At 38.0% G+C, this 11,010-nt stretch overlaps 1 protein-coding gene across 1 annotated transcript; it reads left to right on the top strand.

Moving 5' to 3' along the window:
• The first annotated feature begins 6,872 nt into the window (after nt 1-6,872).
• On the top strand, nt 6,873-10,081 carry hhex (hematopoietically expressed homeobox). The gene is made up of 4 exons (XM_042083372.1): nt 6,873-7,417; nt 8,945-9,123; nt 9,243-9,293; nt 9,722-10,081. The coding sequence occupies exons 1-4, from the start codon at nt 7,060-7,062 to the stop codon at nt 9,944-9,946; spliced, it is 813 nt and encodes a 270-aa protein (XP_041939306.1). The 5' UTR covers nt 6,873-7,059; the 3' UTR covers nt 9,947-10,081.
• The last annotated feature ends 929 nt before the right edge of the window (nt 10,082-11,010 follow it).

The raw sequence follows: 11,010 nt of genomic DNA, 5'->3' as shown, positions 1-11,010 counted from the left end.
ACCTCTTGAAAGATGAAGATGTTATGATTTCGAGTCCATCTTCTTAGATCTAGGAGTATATAGGGCGAGATACTATTTTAGTTTCTATGGATGTAGAGTCACTTTACACCTCAATTGTACATGAAGAAGGGTTAGAAGCACTAGAATATTTTTTGAGGTTGGGACCGCAAACAGAAACGCCCCCTGTACATTTTCTCCTAGATCTAACAAGATGGACTCTAAATCATAACATCTTCATCTTTCACAATCGCCTATTCAGACAAGCAAAAGGGTGTGCAATGGGAGCTTGCTATAGTCCCTCTTATGCAGGGTTATATATGGGTAAATGGGAACGAGACTTTGTATTTAATCCCACCAAACATTGATTCTGCAATAAGATAATCTATTGGGGCAGGTACATAGATGATGTAATTTTACTCTGGGCAAGATCTGAATCTGAACTTTTGTCATGAATATCTTAATAGCATAAATGAAAACATCAAATTGTCTCTGGAATTTGACAAACAAAGGATCTGTTTTCTGGATCTGGAAATATCTAAAGATGGGGAAGGTTTTTTACATTCCACTATCTATAGGAAGCCTACCTCCCGTAACACTATTTTACATGCCAAAAGTTTTCATCCTAGACACCTTAAGGATAACATACCCTATGGTCAATTCCAGAGGCTTAGAAGAATTTGTGATGAAATTAATGATTTTGATACAAAGGCTACAGAGATGGAAAAAAGATTTGTTCAGAGAGGTTACAAGAAGACCTCCAAATTGCTAAGAATAAAGCAAGGAATCTAAATTGACAGTACCTTTTAGAAAGCGGGAGTTCTAGACAGGGCTCTGAAAGGGTTTTCTTTTCCACAAAATTTAGTACAGAAGCACACCATATTAAGAACATTATCAGGAAAGACTGGAGTCTATTACAATGCAATGTTGTTTTGAGAAATGTTCAAAATTCAACATGGTCTTTCGCTGCATTTCTTAAAACTGAGCTGTGCTTACATCGCCTAGATATCTGTAAATATTAGAATCAGAGAATATACAGGCAGCTCACGGTTAAGAGTTTGTCAATGTAGCCTTAATGATTTCTTTTCACAAAATGCTAAGCATGCATGTATTTAAGTTTCTTAAAACTGAGCTGTGCTTAAATTGGCATGATTTCATAACAGACCAAATAGAAAATAAATGTTAAATATAGCTACCTACAGCCTACATATTAAAATCAGATTATGTAGGCTACACAGTGTAGTTAGATCAAGTTGGACAGTAGCACATTTTAATCATGGATAGTAGTTGGACAGTAGCACATTGTAATCAGTTTATATATCTATAGTGGCTGGTGAAAGAGTTGAGTGTTTTTTTTTTTTTTTTTTTTTCGGGGGGGGTAGACCAAACCTACGCCCTTGCCTTCAAGAAAGGTGCTGGCAAGGCTTGGCTGTCAGTTATTAGACCCTGTGGCAGTTTCAAATGTGGTCAATGTAATCACTGCCCCGTGTGGTTAATTGCAAAAAAATGTAGGATACACATGGAGACAAAACATATGAAATAAAACATTTTATTAACTGTAAAACGACTTTTGTTATTTACAAGTTAGAATGTCCTTTATGCAATGTGTTTTATGTTGGCAGGACTAAACGCCGACTACAGGATAGAGTCTCAGAACATATGCTATAAAAACCAAAAATGACAATTACCCAATGGTTCGTAATTTTAAGGACAAACACAATAGTGACCCTTCAACCCTATAAGGACAATTGGCATTGATCACATACCACAAACTATAAGGGGAGGTAATAGATTAAAACAAACAATCAACGAGAGAGTTTTTAGGTTTTTAAATTGAAAGCAACCCTTTACCCAGGTCTCAATGAAGATTTAGAATACTGCCACTTCCTGTAAAGACTGATGCTTAAATACTGGTACTTCCTGTAAAGACTGATGCTTATTTTCCTGTGTATGTGTGATGTACATGTGTTTGTCGGTATCTGATGGACTCTTACTTTGCTGGATGGATTCAAGGCCCCCTGTTGGCCACCAATGTTTTGTCTGTTTCTTGGCTACCTGTGTTTGCCATTGGTGATGATCTACAGTAATGTCTCACACCTGTTCACCCACTCACATTGATGTTTTAAACAGACTTGTCTCAGAGATTGTTCACTTCCTGACGAAGGCTTTTGAGCCGAAACACGTCAAAGTGTTTTTTAATATTGATCTGCCCATGAATTAAAGGCATTTATTTTTTTTTTCACTTGATGAGTGCCTAGGTATCTTTTTATTTTTACAATTGATCAAGCCCTCAACCTAAGAGCACCATCTCAACAACAAAGACTTATCGTTCAAGTCAGCACTCCAGCTGTTTTGTATTTGTATGTCCTTTGGACAAAAGCGTCTGCCAAATCCCATAACCATAAGACACATGCAATGTAACTGACTTTCCAGCTGGTGACTCCACTGAGTCATTCGAGTCAAGTAGCCATTTACAGTACTTTGGATCACTCGTAAATCTACAAAAGTTTTCATGATGTTCTTAAGCAACGATGGTTTTGAGAAACGGTAGGGGATTACTTAGGATGGTGCTTTTGGGATGAATGAAACAGCCATGCAGGATGAAAGAATCATATGGTTAAGGTAAACTTTCCATAACTCCAATATTTTACAAACTATGAAGGTCCTTTAAAGATGTGTTATTTCAGACAGATTGCTAATGATTCTATCATGTTGTGTTATTATGTTTAGCGTATGTGAGTGAAACCATTACACATTCAAAAGGTCCCCTAGCCACAGCCCATCAGTCTCTTATTAACATGCGAAACTCGATCAACCGATAGGCCCAAATATAGCCTAGGTACATCTTTCTAAAGCTGCTTTTCCATGTCTCACCTCCACAAAATATAGTAGGCTAGCCTATAAACACAGCTTTCAATAGGCCTCCCCTACCTATTATTAGCCTAATCAAAACATTTATATTGCATTATAGCCTATGCTCTACTGTTATTTTCTGGATTAGGACAGTAAAAACAATAACACCTACAATTGGTTTAGAAAAGGCTCAGTGCAGTGCAAGAAGTTGCACAGCTAAAATGTGTAAAACAGCACTGACATTCATATCATTAAGTCTCCTGCCTACCACTAGACGGCGGCAATTTACCACTAAACGGCAAGATGAGACAGACCTTCATGTGGCCATTAACCTAGCCTAGGGTCTGATAGGGGTAGAACAATTGCTGAATACAGACAGTGGGAACTAACTCAAATACTACAATGAATGGCCAATGGTATTAATTTGAATGGACAACGGTTGCACATTAAATAAAATGTCTTAATTAATCCAGCATTTCTCGTTGTTTACAAAATGTAAAGTTTAGTTTAATTTCAACACCGTTGTTCAATTTAGGCATGGGCAAAAAGTGAGCGATCAGTAGCCTAGGCTAGTCTAATTGAAATTATATTGTATTGTCAATATTAACAGAGGATTGAAATTATAGTGCCTTTTTAAATTATAGGCTACATTCTGCACCAATGGTGCTACTTCATTAACAGCTGTTCTCGATAGGCTACTATTTAACGAGGGATAGCCTACTTATAAATTGCATGCTGGTTTATAGCTAATTGTAGCCTACTGTATGTGGTTTCATAAATTGGACAGCCCTGACTTTCTCTTTTATACAGTGCATTTGATGAGGAATTTTGAGGATGCATCTTTCCAGTAGAAGAAACCAGCCGTCATTGCATGGTTGAGATTTTGACGTCCCACCTCGCTTTCACAATGAATCTTCGTCTTCTTCTTACTTCACAGTTAGAGCAGATAAATATGGTATTTTATGCTCTAAATATAACATAGACCTAGACAAACATGTGAGGTGCAGCTGGAGCACCTACCAACGGCAGGTCTCGTTAAGCCTACAATTAGGCTAGCCTACATAAAACCATCATGTGTAAATTATATTTTAGCCTAAATGAAATTTCCATATTTGTAACCTAATAATCTACTTGAGTTATCTGCCAATAATTTGCATGGTTTAACCCTCCAAGGGAAGAAAGCGAAGGAAAGATACGGCATTTTTAGGCAGTGCGGACATTACTTGAGTAGTCCTAAATGTACTCAATTACTGTAGCTTTTTCATGTATCTGTACTTTACTTGAGTTTTTACTTTTACTCCAGTAGGCTACATTTCTAGGCCAAATATCTTACTTTTTATTCCACTACATTTTGTGACAGCTGAAGTAGGCCTACAGCTTAAGTTCCTTTTGGAAAAAAGACTGTCCAAATGCATGTGTATTTTCTATTAACCATGTTATTACTATTTACAGTACCTTATTGACCTCTCTTCACAGTTTTGATGTTACCATAACTAGCCTCATGACGCCATTGACAAAATGATGATAGACAATAAATAGATATACAATCTGACACTATCAAACACAAAAGGGAACGTCTTGATTTGGTCCGAACGTGTAAAGCATTCAACAAAGCAAAAAGTGGTTACTTTGAAGTAGACTATCCTAAGATAAAACATCACATTCGTTTGTTTTTAGTTCTTTCTACATACAACTATTCTTAGTTGATTTTGTCCTTGAATGAAGGAGAAAGGCTCAATGAATGCCTATGTGCCCAATAATTTCAACAATAATAAATGCAACTGTATTAGTCATAATACATTTTAGGACTTTTACTTTCAATAAGTAAATTTGAAGGCACGTACTTTTGTACTTCCACTCAAGTGGAAATGTAAAAGGAGGACTTCGACTTGGACTAACATTTAACAAGTAGACTATTTCACTCAAGTACAGGATTTGTGTACTTCGTCCGCCACTTAAGAAATGTTTTAGTGTGTTAAAGTGTAAATGAACAATTATGCAATAAAGTATATAGCTGGTAAAGTAACTGGTTAAACTGTATTGCGGGGAAGCATCTGTCCCATGGTGATGTTCCAACTACCAGACATGCGAGGCAGTTGTGTTTTTAGCTGGGCGGCCTTGTGAAGGAAAATAGGCTGTGAAGTAGGCTAAATATCATTTATCATCACTTCTTAATAGACAACAAAAAGAATATAGGGTTTAGCCTACAAAATATCAAAGTATCATTCACACGTTTTCAGTTAGTCTACAGTTTTTGTGTAACGCTAAAAGCAAAAGGTGGACGTGGTCTATATGCAGGCCATAGACTAGCCCTATGCGTAACCGCTTGGTCTTGTTTAAAGTTAACCAGAATGTCCGTTTTCAATCTACATTCAGAATTGATTAATGGAGAGTGTAGGCAATGCCATTGTCTCATAGTCTAATGGTTTATTTGGTGTATCTATTGATTAATGGTTGCCTATTTCCTTGACTGCTTATCTACTTTGAAACGACTTACTTAACGTAATGTCTTCCCAAAAGATGTAGGCTTATTGAATGTTACCAAATCGAATAGGCCTAATTGTTTCGCAGTTAGGCTACAACAAGACATTCACTTTTCAGATTGAAGTCAAATAAACTGTTGCTAAAGCTGAAGCTGAATAAATCATTCCTAGTCCATAGTCCTAGACTAGGCCTACTGTTTTGTTGAAGAAAAAAGTAGCACGTCATATCAAAGTTCAAAACAATCTAAACGTTTTGAATCGCAGTCTGTTGGTGGGCTGTCTGCCCATTCATTCAAACTATAAGCCTATAATAGGCCTACAGGCTACCTATGTGTGTGAGCCTGAAAGCGATGTGATCTATTAGGCAACATAACGTTTCTCTGTCAAGGTGGAGACCAGTGCTCTGGCGCCTGAAGTGACACGTAAGAATTGGACAGACATGAGATAACGTTGGGGTGGTAGGTTGTTTTACACAGGAGCCCGACGCCGCAGGGTACTTAGATCATTTAACAGGAATGATTACCAAACCTCAAATATTAGCTTTCATCGATTTACCTGTCATGTAGGTAGGGTTAGTTTTTTTTCCCTGACTTTCAAACTTCATAGTCTATAGCCTATCCATGAATCATCAGGACACTGACGTTCTCTCGTCGGATGCGTGAGGCGAAGGATTGCATAACACGATACCCTAATTGTTTGAAAATTATGGCAACGAATAATTATGGCATAGCCTAGCCTACTATCTATAGATTATACAGATTATACATATAGATTCGAAATTATAGGACTCTGCAGAGAAAAATCCTGTAACCTGGCCCACTGGCACGTTAGGCTAGAATAATAATAATAATCACTCTCTTGATGGAAATCTTTAAATGAGACATGGTTACATGGTCAACAAAATGCTTTTTGGCCCTAGAGAATACAATGTAGCCTATTTTATGGCCAAAGACCAGCCTTTCTTCAAAACAGAAACTTTTTATTTAGTGCCTAAGGTTGAATGATTAGGTAGCCCATTATTATTATAATGATTATTTTATTATTTTTATTATAGTATTATTAGCTATTGTTGTTGCTGCTGTTGCAAAGGCTATTATTCTTATTATTATGGTAGTTATCAATATAGTAGCCTAGCCTAGGAGTTGTTGTTATTGTTGTTGTAGGCCAAGGCCTAGGTTAGTGGACCGTTTAAAACGATAGGACTGCATTTTTGTTGAAAGTAAACATCAGAGAATACATCAGGCCTATTTCGAAGTTATAGCCTATTATTAAGTTATTATCAGGTCTATTATTATAATAATAATAATAATAATAATAATAATGTTATTATTAGCCTATTGTTATTATTAGGTTACTATGCCTATTAGCCTATTAGTAGGCTGGTAGGGTATTAGACCAAGTGGGTGTTAGTTTCGTGACATTTTCTCACTAAGCCAGATCAGAACTTATAGGCCTATGACCGAGCAAAGACTCGTTTGAACGGTCAAATGTAGCCTAGTTAAACGAATCATTATTAGGTGGACTACTTTTTTGGCAACCAATCAGAATCCGTGCAAAGGCTACCTGGAGGAAGTTGACGAATGTCTCCTCCCTCTAAAATCTAAGATATCAAGTGTAGTCGCGAAAGAGGTGGGCAAACTAACTAATTGATGGAGTTCGAATAATTCCTTGCGGTCGATAGAAACGGACCAGGCCTGTCATCTGAACTGAAATCTGCAAAGGAATCATGCAATATCAGTACCCGGTAACTTCGGCCATGAACGTTCCTTTATATGCTCCGACGCCAATTCAGCATGTCCACCCAACTCCCTTCTACATCGAAGATATACTTGGAAGGAATGGAACTCCAGCCTCTACAACCGTTATCTCAGCGCCGACTCTACCCTCACCAAATTCGTCATTCACAAGTTTGATATCACCTTACAGGAGTTCAATCTGCGAGCCGACGCCAATCCACCCCGCTATGTCGCACCACTCAGCTCTTGCGACTCCGTACTCAACAGGGGCTTTCTCGTCCTCAGTCTACCCTTTCAACCGGTCACTGGGAGAATACGCGCATGCACTCATCAGACACGACAGTCTTGGTGAGTTTATTTTTTATTTGTAGGCTACATAGCCTGAAAGTGTAGGCTACCTTTGTCGGTTAGGTAGGTAACACATCCGAAGCAAACAGATTAAAATATCAAAATGTCAGTTCATTTTGTTGAATGGGCTTTCCTGCAATTTTAATAACACGCATTTATTCAAACCTAAATCACCTGGTTAAGATAGAATCCTCTCATGATTTTAAGGATGTCTAACGTCAGCCTATAGCCTAAGGCAAAATCAGGGAATGCTCAATGGTCCCCTTATAAAACTGTAGGCTAAAAGTTAGAAAATTAAGGCGTCCCCAATTAGTGAATAGGCAGATACTGCCGGCTGGTAATTTGTCATACGTAATGTTAAGTAATTATCTTACAACTTCAGCCTACCAACTAACAGAATTGTAACTTTTTTCCTTGGTTGAAATAACTATCCAACAGAGTTTATATTATGACTGCCCCTTAGTTAAAATACTGCCTTGTATTCTATTTTGTAGCCTATTCTATTCTCAGAGGCATGGTGTTGGCCTGAGGTTAACTGCTGCAGTTAAGCAAACTCTGATCCTTTCCGTTCAGGCAGGAAATCTTGAGCTCTCGATAGGAGTAAATCTGGTTTCAGAAGCTGTTAAATGTTTTCCTGGCGGCCTCTTGTAGGCACTTCCCCGGGAGTCGTGCACAATGCTGATTATTTTATCGACATCCTCAATACAGACTTATTCAGGAAACACTCCACTTCTGATAGCCGAGGTCCGTTTTTTGCAAATATTGTTCATTTCCGCGGTACGGGATGTGACTTCAGAACAGCTAAAACAATAGGCTGATGTCCTGGCCGGGCATGAGCGGCAGCTAGGGCCGTCATTCAGTTATTAGGGCGTTAGGCCTAATTGAAGAATAACGGTATCATAGCCTGGTCAAAAACTGTAGGGTAGTGTACAATCCTACATTTTGGATTGGAATTATAGGCCTGCCTCTGAGTGTGAGATGCACGATGATATGGGGTGCAGAATCAATCTAAATTATGAGATAAATTAGGCTATAGCCTACACTTCTGTTTTGTCTAAAGCAGTTTGTTATATTGCGCGCGAGCGCGGGCGGCCGCGCGCAAACACACACACACACACACACACACACCGCAGTTTCCTATGTCTTTTGTGACTGGAAAAGACGGATGTTAAAGGCATTCACAAGATAAACCAACAGGAAACACATTGACGGAAATTTTGCCATGGTTGTGCGCCAATCGCGCTCAACTGCCTTCCTCATAAGCACAGGTTCAAACGGATGTCAGAAACCGTAGACAAGGCTATGCTTCACCATCTCTGAGATTAAACAAAGCAGGCATACTATAACATTATATGACAAAGATAACTGTGAACTGAAATTGCCATTAAATAGGTCTATACGATTTTGCATATCTTAGGCCTACAATATTTCCCCTAAACATCGGGCACCAAAAAAATCAAAGAATTGTAGCTTGTTCCATCTCCATTCGCCATCCTTACTTTGTATTTCATGTCTGTGTTACACAAGGCAAACCACTGTTGTGGACTCCATTCATTCAGCGTCCCCTGCACAAAAGGAAAGGCGGACAAGTCCGATTTTCCAATGACCAGACAATTGAACTAGAAAAAAAGTTCGAAACACAGAAGTATCTGTCTCCACCAGAGAGGAAACGACTGGCCAAAATGCTGCAATTGAGTGAACGGCAGGTAAGAGTAACCGAAGAGATAATAGCCTGACTATCCTCAAAGGACGTTATTAAGCTATGTACATATCTTACCTTTCTATGTTTCTATGGACATATCTTACTTTTCTATGTATTCGACAGGTGAAAACCTGGTTTCAGAATCGCAGGGCGAAATGGCGACGTCTGAAACAGGTAGGCCAACAGGCACAAACAAGAAATTTAGCCTATGCCTACCTTAATAGGTCCTAGATTAGTTTCCCATTAATCTTACGCAACACTGAATATCTGATCTGAAATCCAGAATTATCTATGTTTTGTTGTGAATAGGCACCGAAAATATTTTTAAAAGACAGAAAAAAGAATGACAGGAAAAATCCCATTAATTTTGCACTTAGTTGGCCACGCTAGTTCTCTCAGCTTGATACAGAAGGAAAGTAGAAGAAAGTTGCGAAATCTCGAAGAAGGCTATTCTGCTGATTTTAAAACAGATAGCCTATAGGCTATGTATACTGAACTCGAATGGCTTTGCTATTTTAGTAACTTCAGTGGTAGCCTTTGTGCAGCAACTATGTTACAATTGTGTCTAACATTCTACTTATGATGGAAAATTCATCCCACAGGAGAACCCACAGTGCCCCAAACAAGACATCGAAGACGAAAATCCCGAAAGACATTTTGACGTGGAAGTCAGTTCAGATCAACACAACCCACCACAGGTTCCACACAGCCACGTTCAGTGCTCTTCCACGTCACTCTTGAGGGAAGACAATGAGTCAGGCATCTCAGAGAATTCGGACCAAGAACTGGACGTTGAGGACGAATTTCCCTCAACCTTGCAAAAATAAATCATTGACATTTTCTGTCTGAAGAACATTCGTTGTAAATATTGAATATGTATCATATTTCATGTTTATTGTCGATACGTGAATTAATAAAGATGTGCTATAGTGTAGCTTATACACCAAGTTGTTAAAAAGAAACGTGGTCTCAAAGTCATCTTTATTTTCACAGAAGTGCATTTTTGAAAGCTTAACCTATGGATTTAATAAGCAACCAGGGACCATGGTGATTGCTAAAAGTTTACCAAAGGTAGGCCTACATGTAATTTGAAATAAGGCCTTGAATATTTTTCAGGCTATCCCAAATCTGTGCAACCAATGGTTCTGCCTATGCTCATATTAGCATTGCATTTATTTGTATTGCATATCACTGGAATCACAGAATAGCCTAATGATATCTAGAAAGATACTGAGACAAAGACAATGCATTTTGTTAGTTTACATGATGGCAGTTAACCTACTTTACTTTCAACATTGATTGCGAAGAATTTAACGGAGACATGTCATTTTATTTCAGACATGTTATTCCTTGAAGGAATAGCTTGTGAGGAATGTAAGATATTTTCTACTGAATCACTAACATCATAACTTATAGCCTACACGTTTGCTTGCTGTTTTGACCATCATATCAGGTACAGCCTAAGATTGGTTTTCATTTAAGTAGAAAGACAAATAGCAGAACATTTTGGTTAACAAAGTAAGCTCTTTGTTAATAATTGCAGAGGCTGTAATGGTTTGAACTTGACAGTGAGTGGTATTTAGTTGTATTTGGTATGATTACCGTCACAGTTCAAAGAGCTTCAATTTGCAAGCTCATTCCAAAATCAATAGAAAGCACAGTGATTCCACCTGAATTGAGCAATGCTTTAGAAGCCATGCAAAAGTCAAAATAGCAAGTGCACCCCAGATACCAGATGTTACTAGGGTTGGCTCATTACTCTGTAGCCTAAAACATAAATTAGTTGTTGACAACTAATAAAAGTTGAAATTCAGAGTAGCACTATGTGTTCTTTGTAATAATAGCTAAAACTACCAAAGAAATTTATATTTTATATTTGTATTTTATATTT

Source organism: Alosa sapidissima, chromosome 24, assembly GCF_018492685.1.
Source record: "Alosa sapidissima isolate fAloSap1 chromosome 24, fAloSap1.pri, whole genome shotgun sequence".
Lineage (NCBI taxonomy): Eukaryota > Metazoa > Chordata > Actinopteri > Clupeiformes > Clupeidae > Alosa > Alosa sapidissima.
Note: the sequence above shows the minus strand (reverse complement) of the source record. Positions and strands in the feature narration are given on the sequence as shown.